This window comes from Megalopta genalis, chromosome 2, assembly GCF_051020955.1.
Source record: "Megalopta genalis isolate 19385.01 chromosome 2, iyMegGena1_principal, whole genome shotgun sequence".
Lineage (NCBI taxonomy): Eukaryota > Metazoa > Arthropoda > Insecta > Hymenoptera > Halictidae > Megalopta > Megalopta genalis.
In genome coordinates this window covers 40,064,805-40,081,235 of record NC_135014.1, presented here as the reverse complement: position 1 = coordinate 40,081,235, position 16,431 = coordinate 40,064,805, and the positions used below count along the sequence as shown (strand labels likewise).

Below are 16,431 nucleotides of genomic sequence, written 5' to 3'. Positions count from 1 at the left end.
CACAGTAAATTTTCTCTAACTGACGCTCAGATTGTGTACAAAGATGGACAATTTGGGAAGAAAAGATACGATTATTCGAGCCTTGCTTTAAATTATGCTGTAACTATAAAAACGAGCCGCAATGCTCGAATAATCGCATCTCTTCTTTCCAAATTGTCCATTTTTGTGTACAATCTGAGCGTCAATTAGGGAGAATTTATTGTATTCGATTTCCTTCCATTTTAATGCTTCATTTTGTTTTTGATAAAGCAAAGTACTCCTAAATTAAGTAAATTAATTAACACAATAATTATTATTTTGCATAATATAATCCGCAACCTAATCGTGTTCTTTTACTGTATAAACAACTTCCGAAGAAATTGCGTCTGTCCTGTCTAAATGTTTTTATGCTCGTGTTACAGAATGGCCGTCGCATTGAAACGAATATTTTCTCCGAACATTGCGGCTCTGTACATAAACAATGTTTTTCGCTTCTGTTTTTTAAGCATTATGGTGATAACGGTATATATCACCCAATGTAATTTTTCATATCTGTAATTTCAATTGCTTATGTCAGATTCACGTATTATTTCTAGTCTGCCAACAGCCTGTTAAGATCTTTCATTGTATTATACACATGCGGTGCACTGATGCAGTTATATATGATATGCTTTTGCATTCAACATTTATTGGAGGCGGTAAGATTTACTGTTTTATACAATAACAATGCAAGTTCTCTATTGCTACTACGACGTCCTACTTTTTACGTGTTGAAACATCACATTAGAATTTATCAAATTCTGTTCCAGTTGAATGACAATAGAAATTAAACAAATTCATATTCTTCGCGAAATAATTTAATCTTCCGCTTGAAGTCGCACGATTTTGATACAAACAGATTTATTAGCGAAACAACTTAACAATGTACAGTGACATATACAACAACAGCATTTACAATATAATAAGTTACTCCATTATATGTATAGTAACTACTACACTACTAGTTTTAGTTACTGTATATGTTATTATACATTGTTAATTTGTTTCGTGAATAAATTTCGTCACACCAAAATCACGCTGAATATTTTGCAAAGAATATTAATTTTTCAAATTACTATTGTTATTTAATTAAAACTGAATTATACGAATTTTAATGTGATGTTATATATAAAACTTCACTTCCTTCATTTATTGATAAAGAAACAGAAGTCGATCATTTTAACTTTTGCACCAATAAACAATACGATAAAGCCCCTAGCTGAAACAAAAATTATTCAACAAGTTTACTCCATAACAGTACGTGAATTTCATTGAGGAACACTACACAAGCTTGAGATTATTTTACTGTAGAATAATATTTTTAATGGAAAATTATAATCCATTAAACTAGAGTACAACAATGATGGACAGCGTGTTTCATAAAAATTGGTACCTTCATGATATTTCGCTGCAACGATCTGTTATGTTCATGACTTTGGCTACAAAATTGAAATGCCAATTATCTCGATTTCGGAATATTGATCTAACACTACCATCGTTTATGTCGGTGAGACTGTGCTGAATAAGCTATTTAAATACTTGTAATATATTTTATCTTCATAACTTTCTTTTGATGTTTTAGATTCTGAACCAAGCGTACTCAGTATGTTTGTTATTTCTAAGGTCAAGGCGAGATTGAAAATGGCAACCAGTAACCTTAAAATTAGTTTCATTAGGTCAATTTTGATAATGCATTAGAAACGATTTTACGTCAATGAAATAAAAATATATACATATGTTAATCATTGTTAATAGATGTGCTCCCTCTATTATTTACAATTTTGCAGGTCACAGCGACGAACAATGATCATTTCCTATACGTTCCAGTGTTCCCAGCTTTGACTACCACCTCAATCGCATACAGGTAACAGGATCACTATATATACTAACATTAAACAATATTAATTTACACATTGTTATATTGCATATGATTAAGTGAATGTGTATCCCGAACCAAATGAATTTGTTATTTAGATTCCCAAGAAAACGGTTTGTCTGAAGAAATCCTTGAGCACATTGATTTGGTTGTGACTGCAGCAAATCACAATTACACAAAATTATGTATAATTAAGTAAGATTCAAGAAAAAACTAGTATTCTTTTATACACTTAACATGTTGACTGTCACCTGGCTCACATATAGAATACTATTGTATAAGCTCAGATAATAGTAGTAACAGTAACAATTGCTACAATGAATTTTTTTTAGGTTACCATTAAAGTTTCTCTTTTATTAATTAAACTGCTTCGATTCTGTTTAATTTTTAGGGTTCATATTCAGCAGTCGACATATTATCTTATTGGCATAAATAAATTCTTGTTTGACGTATATTAATTTTGTGCAAAATATTCTAAACAAAATAATAATCCCACTATAATCTTGCGAATTCTGCTTGTATAATGTTGATCCATGCACTGGATGCTTGATATTCCATTTAATTCTAGAATTGATTTTTTCAACCACAGTTAACTGTTGCAATCTCTTTGAAGAGTGTGTAAGTTACTACAAATGATACTGTATATGTTGGATTTCCTTCATATTCTGTCTAAATACAACACTTTTATAAAATATGTAATTTAATAAAGAATATCAAAGTATATATGCTTCTTAACCAGTTTGCTGTTTTTGACGAGTATACTCGTCACTGTTGAAATTACATTTTGTGTTCTGTGTAGACTGCGGATATTATGCATTTATGACAAAAATGAGTAGCTAAAGTATAAAATTGTGAAATCATAAGAAGAAATTAATAATAATGTTACACTATCTTTAACTTATCAGAATTATTAAAAAGAACAATTTATTTGTATTTCATTTCTGTTTCTTGCAATCGCCTTGGAAAATTGTTATTTTGCATGAGGACCCGCAGTCTGGTTATGACGAGTGTACTCGTCGAATCTTCCAATAGTCGAAATCAAGACATAAAATTACAGAACCGAACTTGAAAACCCATAACAGGTTTGAAAATTCGGAGCGCATTAGTTTGCGGAATGTTGATCACAATACCTATTATGCAGGCTTACCTTTCGTTTTGAAAGGTCTGGACGGTTGAGAATACCCTCGAGAACCGATTCCATTGATGGCTGCCACACGAAACTGATACCAATGTCCAGTTTTCAATCGAGCGCGAAGGGTCGCGTGCGATTTCATCGAAACATGTCGCACTGACCAGGAACTTAATCTGGATTCTAAGTATCTCGGACCTAGCAGGTGTCGTTCCTCCACCAAATATCTCACATCATTGTCTGGTGTTTTAGAGTCCCGCCAAGTGAGAACAACTAAATTACTCTTCTGTTGTCGGATTTGTAGGTTTTCAGGCACTTCTGGTAAGTCTAAAATGTATTACGAAGAAAATATAGTTGCCTGATAATTTTAAACGATTCGCAAAAATACATATAAATATATAAATAAATAAATAATAGATGATTAAATAAATAAATAAATAAATAAATAAATAAAAATATATATATATATATATATATATGTTATATACATAATATATATTTATTTATTATATATATAATAAATAAATAATATTATTTATTATATATATAATAAATAAATACATGTCAAAATACATTATACTGGATTTGGGCAAGCAAATCAATCTCTTAACCGTATTGATAAATTTTTTAAATTCTTGCACAATTACACAATTCTATCGATCATACTGTGTGCAGTTTCTCTCAGCAAGTTTTTCTAAAACAATCCGAAAATGTCTGAAATTTACAAATGCGTTTCACAAAATCTTTCATTCAAATTGTAAAATGAGCATATACTTGTCGTGACTTGAAAAATTTCTTCATTACAGATAAACTCGTCTAGCACAACTAAAAATTTAAACGAAATTTAAATTAAAATTTTGAATGAAATAAATGGATCGTGCTGCACGCGTTTTGTTCATTTATATGAATGTGAATTCGTTCGTCTACGCAAGTAGGTGAAACCAGTTGGATTTTTAGTCTGACCTGTTGCGACTGAAACTGCAAAAACTGAAAATGAATAACGAGAAGCACATACATCTCGTGTTCTCAGAGAATAAATCGTGTTCCATCTAGTGTTCCTTTATTTAGAATGTAGACAAATGTTTAAGGAATCATACGAAAGTATTCCCGATTCAATTGATTCAACAAATCTGTAAATAAAGTACGCTATTGTGAAACAAAACTGTTTCTTATCACTTTACGGTCTATAATCATATCTCTTTTTTACTTGAGAATTTGCTGTAACGTTGTATAATTCAATTATAAGTCCATATGTGACTTTATAATCTATTTAGGTCACTTGACAAAATTGTAAAATCTCTATTATCCAAAGAGAATTCGGAAATTAACCGAATATAAGGCAACCTAGATGAGATTTGGCACTGTATACGACTAACTGTTCCGTTATTTGAATATTCATGTGATTTTGCTTAGCCTGGATAATCAAAGTTCCGCTGTATTAGTATCATATAAAAGTTAATGTCTAATCTGCCTCGACACAGGACCACAACGAGCTGAAGAGATTTCTAACCCTTTGTACGTTACGTACTCTTTTAACGTTCCAAAATAATTTTTACATGATCCAATTTGTTTATATTTAAAAACTGTTGAAAGTATACCTGTTGTACAAGTCACAGACTCAATTTCACGTGAATTAAATGCACTAAGTCATGTAAAATGGAAATGCAGTAGGTCAGAAAAACAAATTTGAATTTAGAGTAAAAATAGCTTCGAGTACAAAGGGTTTACTAGCAGCACTTCTTTGTCCTTGATCATTTCTTTAATCGAACGAGACGATTTTTGTTTCTTGTATCTCTTTATTTAATTTCATTCCTAGATTTTGATAATACAAGAATCAAATTTTGTTTCGATTTAAAAGAAACAAATAAAATTCATTTTTACTAGATCGTACATGAAATGTTCACCACGAGTCTGACTCGTTGCTATAGTGCAAAGGATTAATAAAGAATCGTTTGGAAAATTGTAACAGTCAATCGAATCTACGATCATTCAGTTTATAACATTTGACAGAATGCGTGGCCTGTGATAGCATTCACTTTGGACGTCTATTTCATTCGTAAATGGGCGACGTGCTGTTCGAAGTATAGCCGTACCCTAATGCGTATGATAGTATAATTGCGTACCAGTTCTATTGTCCAAACCGATAGGATGAACGCAAGTCACGCCGCAGTCGTGTTTGCAGCACTTCGCTAAGTCCGAACAACGGGAATCGTCGACGCAGGCTACTAAACAAGCAGCCTCGAACGGTGACAGAGATGCCTGGTCAGGGCAGTAACCAGGTTTCGTGTAATTGGAGTCCAGGCAATTTTCCATACACTATAATGAAATCAGGTTTATTAAGGTTATTACGAGACTGTACAAGATTCCGCAAGTTCACGCTTTGTTACTTTATAGAAATTCAATTTATATGACGTCCGATTTCCTTCGCGAACAGGTTCGAACTTGTATCGAACCCACGGTGACTGCGTAAACTTCGGTAATCCAGTGATAACACTTAAACAATAAAATAACAGGAACTATTTTCTTGTTCCATTTTTATACGTTCAATCTATATTCTAATCTATTGTTTAAGTTTTTTATACCGTTGGTAGATGTAAACAATTACAAACGTGTCGTTTTAATTTAACTATAATCGTGCAACTAATATTACATTGTCTAATCGTTACACAGTAATTCTAAACTTTGAAAATATTATTCGTTTGTTTTTAATTAACTTCCGACTTAATCGCAAAATTAAACGAATTTTCCAGCATAATATAATATACATTCAGAAAATAATTATATTCCATACTAACATAGCTAAACTCTCATAAATGTTATAAAATAAGAAAATAGTTATCGCAAGTAAATAAAAGAAATAGTTACCACATGTAAACAAAAATAAAACAGTAATTTAATTCGAAATGAAAAATTCCAATTTTCGTTTTGAATAATTGAAATGAATTTATTACTCAATAATTTACTTAATTAATATTATTTTATTGTAGACTTTTACCTGGATTTTTATGAAACCTCGATTTAACATTTCGATTTCAGTTTGTTTACTTTCTGCGATTTCCTCGCAGTATATCTTGTACACACGAGAAAGATTTATTAACGCTCTCGTAAGTTCCGATAATAAGAGATAATGAAAAATTCTTGGAAGTAAAAGTTTGTGTTTGAATTAAGTTCATGAAATATAAAAATAAAAATTTTTTTTATAACGAGAACAGATATCTTGTCCATTAATATTAATAAATATTAATTAAATAATTATTACAGATACATTGATATTTTGAAGATGTTATTTGTGTTATTTTATCAACACAATTTATGTCTCAATGTCAAATTAACACAATGATAAAAAGACTAAGACTAGACTCTTTGAAAATGAAAACTTATTTTAAAACCAAAAAAAATTACGCTAAGATTACTTCCATCGTTCACAAATAATAAATTGACATGCTGGACGCACTATTTTTTCATGAGTCGACTGCGGATCTTATGCATTTCTGACAAAAATGAATAGTTATAAAACAAAACTATGCAGTCATTAGATAAATTCCAAAACATTGTTACACTGTTTTAAATTTCTTAAATTTCTTAAATAACAAAATACATATCTATCTAATCTCAAATTCTTTCAAGTGACTTAGACAATTTTTATTTTGCATAAAAATCATGAGCAATAAAAAGTATATTTCATTCTGCGTTATGTGCGTAATAAGGAATTGTTTCATTGGACTTTTATTAAATCGAAGGAAGTGAAGAAGAGAAAATAAAAGAGAAAGAAGTAAAAACTTTTTTTCTGAAATAATAAGAGAAATAATGATCTCTCATTTTTAATAATATTGTCAGAATTGTTTTATACGCATCTATACATGCAAATAGTATAGATGCAATACAGAGATGTGTCTTCTCACAAATCTTGTTAGTCGTGTATTTCATATAGTTGGAACGACTGAAATGACTTTTGTGCGCTGAAGCGTGTTTAATTAATTAGTGAGCAGATCGCATTCAATTTAAATGAAATTGCAATCCGATTTGTTCCATTTATTTCTGTTATTCCGAACTCTAGTGGCCAACAATTTCATGATAATGGTAGCCATATTACTTACAGTTCATCTAATTATAAAAGCTAAATTGCAGCGAATCAATAAGTTTCGAGTATCTTCAATTTCGCGATGGAGATCTGATCTCTGCATATTTTATTATTTTCAGGCACAATATATATCAATAATTAATGAAAATCTAAAAGAATGAGGTCAAAAAACTAATTAATTATAATAATTATAAATATTTATATAAATTATGAATATATTAATTAATACTAATTATTATATATAAATATCATATAATATTATATTATATTATAATATAATATTATTATAATATTATTATTATTTATACATATATAAGTATTATATAAATATATATCACAAATAAATAAATTTCTCATACGAATGATTATTATGAAAGAAATCGACACTTCCTTTTCCAAAGGGTTAAAAACACGAATTTCTCTTCTGAATACTTTCTCTGTATATTTTATTACTTATTTACGTAATATATATTAATAATTAGTGATAATCTTAAAGAACGAGGATATAAAACTATATATTTCATACACACAATCAATAAACTTCTTACAGGAACGCTTATCAACATAAAAACCAACTTCCGTTTCCAAAGGGTTAAAAACACGAATTTCTCTCTTGAATACTTTCTCCTCGATACTCGGAGAAAGTACATAGAACATCCTGTACGGCTAATGGTAATAAACCTCCTACGTTTCATACGTACCAATAATAAAAACTGTAGTATAATTCGGTGTAATTAATTTCAATTTGGCCAAAGCGTTGTAAAAAGAATCAGGCTGAACGGTGGTCGATACAGCAATTTCTTCCCGTTAACCCACTACCGAAATAGAAACCCGTTTTCGGTTATAAATCACGTTGGTAATAATTGTTGATAATATCGAGACGTCAAAGAAGTTTGATTAAGTTAATTGGGATTGACGTGGTGGCCGTAATCGCGGTAGCAGGATTTTTGTGTTCTTGTTGCCCCGTGACGTTAGCCTGATGCGTCGGTAACCTTATTACATATATGCTAAATGTTTGGGTATTCGAACGACGGCAATTATTTTTTCGTACATAGCGAATTGTCATAAAGAAGGGAAGTCGCGCAGTAAATGCCAGCGTAATTTCAAGCCGCGGCCAGGCCGCACACAACTTTTAAGATCCAAGTCGGTAATTTTACGACATAACTTAACAACCCTCTTGCGTATGTGTATGTATATATGTATATATATGTATATAATATGTACATAATATGTGTAAGTACATACTCGAAGGAGATCACATCTCGGCATATCACTTATGAAAATTACCAAATTAATTGGACCGCAGTCTGTCGAAGGAATATATAGCTCGATTCCCATCCTTAACAAAACTTGTAAAAAACCTTACCAGTCGGCACGGGAACCTCCTAGTTTATTATGTATCGTATTAAAATCGTACATTTTCTAATATAGCAGTACTATCAAGTGAAAGTTGATAGTGTTGCCTGTCTAAAAATATAATATTCAGGTTCGAATGAAAGCAATGCACAAAAACGTGCTGCTTTACTATTTCGATAAACACTCGCAAATTAGACACCGAATGAATTAGGTGATGTACTTTGTACTCTAATGCAACATTTACTGAGCCCTAACTAGACTATTATTTTAATAACAGTGACAAGATCAGATTTGGTCTACTTTTTCTGCTATTCTGGATCTTCTTAGGAGATACTTTCTACTTCTTCTTTATTTTCTATATTGTTATTCACTACCTTTGCAATACAGCCAATTAAACATCGTACGATTTCTGTGCTAATGTATGCCGGAGTAAAGAAGTTTGTTAAAAAATTTCGTATAGAAAAACACGGTTACGATATCAGAAACTGTAAAAGAAAAAAAAACAGATTAGCTTAACAAGTTAACAAGTTAAAATTAGCTTAACAAGTTTGGTAGTTCTAGCGTTAATTCGTTCTTCTTAACACCTTTTAATTGATCAAACATTATCTGTCGGTAATCGTTCTGTAGTTCTGGAAATAGCTAATTTTAATAAGTTCTGCAATAGCTCTGGAAATTTTAACCGTAAAGTAACACGTAACCCCCAAGTAATATAATCCAATTCCTTCTTTTAGGTTTATTATTTGAAACAAGGTTTTTATGCCCTATTCTGTTATAGCACTATTAATAAACTTCCTGTCGGTGTAATGTTAAGCGAATGTAAGCAAAATTGTATAGATCCGAGCACGTAATAATCGATTTCCGATGCAAGTAACTCGGAATTATTTTCTGCAAAATAGATAATAATAATTGACGTCTATAAAATATACAGTTACATTTCACAAAATAACGGCGATCTTAAGATTTTTAAAACATTTCTACTTCCGGTGTAAACGCATGTATCACATGATTTAGTATTTGTGAATGTATTTAAATTGTTTATATCGCCGTAAATAACTGTATAATTAATATTGTTTTGACATAATAGTTCTATTAATACATGGATGCAATTATTAGTACAATTTTAATTTTTATAGTATAACATTAGCAAAATATAATCCAAAGGAAGTGATTAGGGTATGTTGTTTCACAAAATTTGAATTTTGTGAAACATATGTTAATCACCTAATATGCTAAGCACCTAATCATTGATTTTCCGATCATTATTTACTTGCCAGCATGTAAAGTATTACAATTTTTGGTTTTATTATTATCATTTTAGTTGAAAGGAAACTATAAAAATTTTAATTTGTAAATGAACTATTAAAGTTTTAGTTGTGAGTAAAATATAAAGTTTTAATTTTTGCATCGACAAGGTCATCAATCTAAATGGAATATATACAAATTGAGTGGAATTTATCCCCGCAAAAAGAACCATTCGAGCTTTTCCCGATATCTAATAAAAAGGAAAGCAGAAGGCAATCGAGACCATGAATTGCAAAGCAGCGTTACGTCAACTGTTTGAAACTATACGAGTTATTCATATGACTGTTTCCAACTCATTCATAATTCAGTAACGTTTAAAAAAACATTTTTTGCTACGAGTGTAGTAATGAAATATTATTGCAACTCGTAAAGTGTATCTGTCATTGAGCAATCGAAGTTGTCGCTCATCCTTTGCGAAGTAGTACAGAGGTATGACGACATATACTGAAGAAGCTATGAACCATAACTGCGAAATTCTTATTCCAACAGTAGACAAGCGTAATAGACATTTGTCAAATTAGAAATAAAATGTGTAACATATAAATGTTTGTCGTATAAATTTTAGAAACAAATTTCGTAACATGCGAACGTTTCTCTAATAAGAAGAAACATTTTGTAACATACAAACGTTTTTCAAGTTATACATAAATTATTTAATAACAAACGTTACTCTAATTAGGAATAATTAGGAATAATGATCAATAATTATCAACTATGGGATGGTCTCGATTTATCCTTTCTTATATCCATCTTTCATACTTGATGTAGCTAAACAAAAAAGAACATTTATAAAGCCTTAAAAAAAGAAAGAAAAACAAATTCCATGTAACAAGCCTTGTGCACTGTATCGAATATACACGTAATTTTAATCTGTCCTTAATTTACACTCTAATCTGTTCTGTGGTAACTTATCATCTGCAGGAAGAAACTATTTAATAGCAAACGTTTTTTAAAAATTAGAGAAACAAATTATCTAATAGTAAACGTTTCTTAAATTAGAAACAAATTATTTAATAGCAAACGTTTCTCAAATTAGAAACAAATTATCCAATGATAAACATTTTTCAAACTAGAAACAAACAATCTTAAAACGTCATAATAAACCAATAATAATAATAATAATAATAAACAAATCACCTAAAATGTCATAATAAAGTATTACTACTAATAAGAAAAGAATGACTTAAAAACGTCATAATTAACTACTTGTAACAATAATCAAATTGCTTAAAAATATCAGGAACAACTAATTAGCATCGTTAGAAATATAAATACATTCAGGCAGCGCGTACAAAATGAGAAAAAGATACCGTGTTCCAGAAAACGTTGATTGGTGTTTCGGAATGCGCAATTGTTTGTTTTTCCAAGTCGTATAGATCGCGTGATTGAGACAGATAGGCAAGTAATCGCGGCGAAAAGGGCAAGAGTAAATTAACATTTTCGAAGTTCCTTGTACTGTCGTGACGAACCTCGTAAATCGTCGAGCGTGAGGACGATTCGAGTGGATGCGAATTCAGGGACACTCGTATAATTAATCAGTGGCGGACGAAAGTGCACAAAACCTCGCCACTCCAGTGAAGCACCGGTACACTCGGCTCTGTGACTTGAAACGACATCGGGGCTCTCCGGGGATTCTGGTGTCCGTCGGAGAACCAGTTTATACGGCGACGTTAACGAGTGCCAAATTGCCCATCAATATTTAAAATTGATCACTACACGATCCAAATTTTGCATACCGTTCTCAAGGACGCGCGACCAACGTAACGTTTTGCAAATGGACCGGTGTGCCGCGTCCCGCTTTGTTGCAAAGTGGATGGAAAGTGGCACCGCGACGAAACGACAGCACGCGACGCACGATGCACGGTGCACTTGCGAGCAAACCGTAACTCGAAGGTAATTTAACGCGTCAACTGCCGAATATCAGTTGCAACAACAATAAGTTTAAATTTATCATAGAAAATATTAGTTTAATATTAGTTTGAAATTGGTGAATGAAATATAAAATCTTAAAATACTGTTCTATCATTTTTAACATACAGTGAATCCCGTTAATATTCGGACACTTTTCAAAACGCAATAACAGTCTTAGAACTGGACTAAACAACTTGAATTCCTGTTTAGATGACAGAGCGACCCCAGTCTACTAGACCATAAGTAGAATGCTTTTTTTAAATTTTGCTATTTCTTAGAATGACAAAAGAAAATAGAAAACTCTCGCTTTTTAACTTTTTTATCTGAGCCTATAACAAAAATTTAAAAATTTAAAAATTTTGTAGATCCCAGTAAATGCATGTTAAAAATTTCACCGAAATCAGTTGACCTTCGTATGAGCTGTAAACAAAAATCGCAAACATCGCAGTTTTGTCCCGATTTTTGACATTTTCGACCAATAAGTGTGAGAAATTTTCAATTTCTACAATGTTTTAACGCTCGTAACTTGACTTTGCGTTAACCGATTTCGATTTTCATGCATATAACTTACCGAGATCTACAAAACGCATTTTTTAAATTTTTGTTATACTCTCAGATAAAAATGTTAAAAAACGAGAGTCTTCTATTTCGTTTTGTCATTCCAAGTAATAGCAAAATTGTAACAAAGTAGTTTAGTCATTGTCTAATATGCTAGACCCTTTGTCATCCAAAAAAGATTCAAATCGTTTATTCCAGTTTTAAAAAAGTTATTGCGTTTTGAAAAGTGCCCAAATATTAATGGGACTCACTGTATACCAATTGGTAAAATGGTAAATAAATTTTGATTTATTTATTTAGTTATTAATGCTTTAAGCCAGATGGTTCATTTAGTATATACAGGATTGTTACATGTCTGTATGTCCAATATTACTTATTATCATTATTATTATTATTATTAGTAGTAGTTTCTAAATTCTCACTGAACATAGTTTAAAGAAATCATAAATTATTCTAAGCCCCCTGTCCGTTACAATTCAGTTAGAAAAATCTGCAGTCCTAGTTAATAAAAAGTAAAGTAAAAATGAATTTCAAAACCTAGTAAAAAATTAGTGACACCCATGTGTGAGCGACGCAGTCAACGTGTTAATCAGCTCGGATGTTCGTGCTTCGAGTTCGAAGTTGCACACGGTTGCGATCGGATGGAAATTCGAATTTGCAGTTCGAATGTACAAGTGCGCGGTTATGTATTGAAATTTCGTTCGACAAACTGGATGCACCTGAACGGTCGTTATGCGGCGCGATTAATATACTGTATTAATCATGTAATGCATAGTTACCTCGTCGGTGTAATTTCTTCCGCAACGGGCATCGCATCTGGCAACTCTGATTGCGTCATATTCTTCGATGTATCTTGTCCAGGATGCCAGGCATCCTGGCAAAAGTAACCACCAAGGCCACCATTCTACGCAAGAATTTAATCAGATTAACATGTGTTTAACAACGAAATAAATGCGCTCTCTTTCGCTTGCGCTCCTCGATTTTTGTTACCCGTTTGACGGGGATGTAAGTCGCTTTCGACGTTGATTGGGTATTTACAACATGGATATCAGCGTCGAAAATTGCTTCTCTCTCTGCGCAGTAATCGAATGAGCATAAATGTCAACGATTTTTATACGATGCGATTCAAGTGTAAAAGATTCTTTCATCGATGAAAATGTCACAGCCGGTCAATAGATCTGGTTCTGGATCACGCACTCGACCGGCGTGCTCGAACACTATGCGTGATTAATGCGCTAAACTTTACTGGCACGGTTCTTGCATTGCGTTAGATTTTCAGAGTGTAAGTCGGAACATTGGCCGGTTTGTTTATCACAATGCTGTGCGATTCGAGAACCGTGGCCACAATGCTTGCGATCGTCAAAATAAGACGGAAAATAATCCGTGACACGGATTCAAAATAATGGCTCGAACGTTCTTCAAAATCGAACTTTCCTCGATTTTGCAATTATTAGATTCCGAGGCTTTAAGCAAATTCTCATTTTTCATTGACTAGTTCTTGAACGTCTGTTGAACAGAAACAATTCTTACATCGACTAGACAATTCCTTGGCATCTGTTCGTTTTCTTGCACTTTAAAAATGAGCATGTGCCATGAATGCATAAAGATCCGCAATGCTCTAAAATCGAACTTTCTTCAATTTCGTAATTATTAGACTGCGGATCTTTATGCATTCATTATATAAGTAAATTAGTAAAACGCAAGAAAATAACTACTACCATTACTATGTATGTTATAAGAAACGTTCTAATTGATGTAAGAGATTCTTCTGTTCCTTAGACATTCAGAAAATAAGAATTTGCATAAAACTCCACGGTATAATAATTACAAAGTTGTGGAAAGTTCGATTTTAGAGAACGTTTCGACCAGTATTTTGAAACTGTGTCAACGAATTATTTTGCCGATCGCAAATATTGCGGCTCCGCGTTTCGAATATAACTGTTCTCTTTACCACGTGCCTCTACGTCTCGGTTGATAGTTACAATCCGGGCTTGAATTTCAAACATATTCAATGAAATTATGCTAGGCCGCAACCGAAATTTCAACTGATATATCCGAATGTATTTATATCGAAATCCTCGAACGTGATTCAAGCATCGGAGAACAAATTGAATCACGATTTGAAATATCAGAGGTTAAATTGATTTAATAACTGTATCTGTTGGTTGGAGAAAAGAGAAATGTCTAGCATCGTTGAAAATTATAACAGAATCCAATTGCTTGAATTAGTGTGTAGCTGTTAAATTGTTGCACTCCAAAATTAAGTAAAACACTCCTTCCAATCAACTGCTTGAACTAGTGAATCGTAAAATATTCAAAGTATATATCTCGTTATTTGTTACACATTTATATACTTACGTAAACAATCGTATCGCTATAATTATATGCAGTAGCTTCCATATTAGTACTAATTATTTATATATAAGTACTATATATAAGTATAATATTAATGATTTAATATAGCATAGTATACTTATATAGCATAAAAAAGAATATAGTATAGTATAAAAAAGAAATGTAAACCTAAACATTCGCAAACGATTTCATCCATAAAAAGACATGAATAAATTTTGTTGCAAGAATCTTGATTTTACATCATAAAGCGAAACGTTTTTTTAATTTTCGTTCGATAATAACATTTTATTCACCGAATTAACTAATAGATATTCTAACAAATTATTAACAAAACTTCTGCTAATTTCTCTTCGATTCGACAAATTATTTGGATCGATATAATGTAACACGTTCTAAAATTACGATTTGATTACGGATGAAATTGTTATCGCTTTCGAGTAATTGCTTAAGAACTTCTCAATTGTCAATCTCCGACTTGAACCCTAAACCTACCAATCGGTAAAAGTGATTGACGTGTATTGCTTTACGAGAGTAACAAAAATTTAGTTTTCACTATTGTTCATTTTATGAGCGCTTCCATTAAGTTATTCTATCACCAGCAACGAAAGAGTTTCCATTATTTTAACGATTGTCAAGCAAAAACTCTAGAACCGACCATTTTGACCGGCGCGGTAGATTTAGCGTTAGTGCGATTAGAATACTGCCGGCAGATGAAATGTTAACAGCTTAGGCGAATACTGGCACAAAGCACGTGGATGAATCGTACCATGATTCAAAGATGTTTATTTGAACAGTTCGAGCAATTCGAGCCTGAACTCGGTTATTAATGGAGCCGCAGTGGTACGTACTTTTCAGAATGTCAGATCTTGGAGGATGAACGCGTGATTTGACAGCGCGCAGCCTATGAGCACCAAGCGGAGACATGCCGGGGGTAGGAAAAGACTTCCGTGTGTTCGAAACGAAGAGGAAACGGGAATCAGCAGCGCCGGAAGCGGCGTGTCCTCCCAGACGTGGTTCCTTCGTTGTCTAAGAGGCGGCCAGGCGTTTTCTCGCGCGATCGAATTGCACGCGAACCGGCTAAATCGGAGACGGAACGATCGCGGCGAACCGTTCGAACTGGGATCGAGCTTACTTTTCTGCACGAGCCGCTCCTCTCCTGGTTCGCTGGCACTTCTCCTACTACTCCGACCCACGCCATTCGTTTCCACCACCCTGCTGGCTGCTACCCATCTCAATGATCGAATCATTAAGTTCGGAAAGGGTCCTGTCTGCGCGCACAGTGGCTAACTTTAATAATCTACCTGCAGAAATGCCCGAAAAAGATCATGTCATCCCGAAAAATCCAGACCTCGGGTCTTTCTCTTCGAGAAAGTACTTCGTGAGAAGAGCTGGGTAATATTTATAGAAAAAATATTTGAAATACTATTTTAAGTAACAGATTCTTCACGATTCAAATAAAATAGTGTTTCAAATAGGTTATAAAATTTCAGTTGATAAAAGATTTTATTTTGATAATCCACAGCTAAAACATGAAATATATGTTTCATTTTGATGATGTAAAACGTAAAATCAAATTATTATATAGTAATATTATTAATATTATATATAATTAGTTTAATCTAAAACATAAAATAACATAAAGCATAAAATAGAATATTTTCCATAGTTCTTAACTTATAAAATAAGTTGTGAAAATGATTAACGTAACGTAAAACGAGATAATGTAAGAAATCATAATATTTGTAATTTGCTGTCTTCGGAAGTATTCATTAAGGAACTATATTGAATATATGTTTAAAATTCAAAGGAAAAGTGTTTCGTTCGTTTTAGATTATCAAAATAATT

At 32.3% G+C, this 16,431-nt stretch overlaps 2 protein-coding genes across 6 annotated transcripts in view; one reads left to right on the top strand and one right to left on the bottom strand.

Moving 5' to 3' along the window:
- LOC117219444 (odorant receptor 22c) overlaps positions 1–2,617 on the top strand; it is a 6,773-nt gene extending 4,156 nt beyond the window's left edge. For 2 of the 5 annotated variants that reach the window (XR_013032834.1, XR_013032837.1), the window contains exons 3-7: positions 402–501; positions 576–677; positions 1,370–1,525; positions 1,601–1,882; positions 1,993–2,617. Coding sequence is in view for 1 of the 5 variants with exons in the window: in XM_076519371.1 (XP_076375486.1) it covers positions 402–501; positions 576–677; positions 1,370–1,525; positions 1,601–1,657 (415 nt within the window). In the remaining 4 variants the exon portion in view is untranslated. Of the gene's footprint in view, positions 1–401; positions 502–575; positions 678–1,369; positions 1,526–1,600 lie in introns of all 5 variants that reach the window. The other 3 variants (XR_013032836.1, XR_013032835.1, XM_076519371.1) reach the window with 3 other exon arrangements.
- Positions 1–16,431, bottom strand: part of Kal1 (anosmin-1 Kallmann syndrome 1) — a 25,066-nt gene extending 8,635 nt beyond the window's left edge. Inside the window, exons 1-4 of the mRNA XM_033468603.2 lie at positions 15,435–16,431; positions 13,011–13,135; positions 5,147–5,339; positions 3,042–3,350 (exon numbers count right to left, since the gene is read on the bottom strand). Coding sequence (XP_033324494.2) covers positions 3,042–3,350; positions 5,147–5,339; positions 13,011–13,135; positions 15,435–15,510 — 703 coding nt within the window. The 5' untranslated portion in view covers positions 15,511–16,431. The remainder of the gene's footprint in view (positions 1–3,041; positions 3,351–5,146; positions 5,340–13,010; positions 13,136–15,434) is intronic.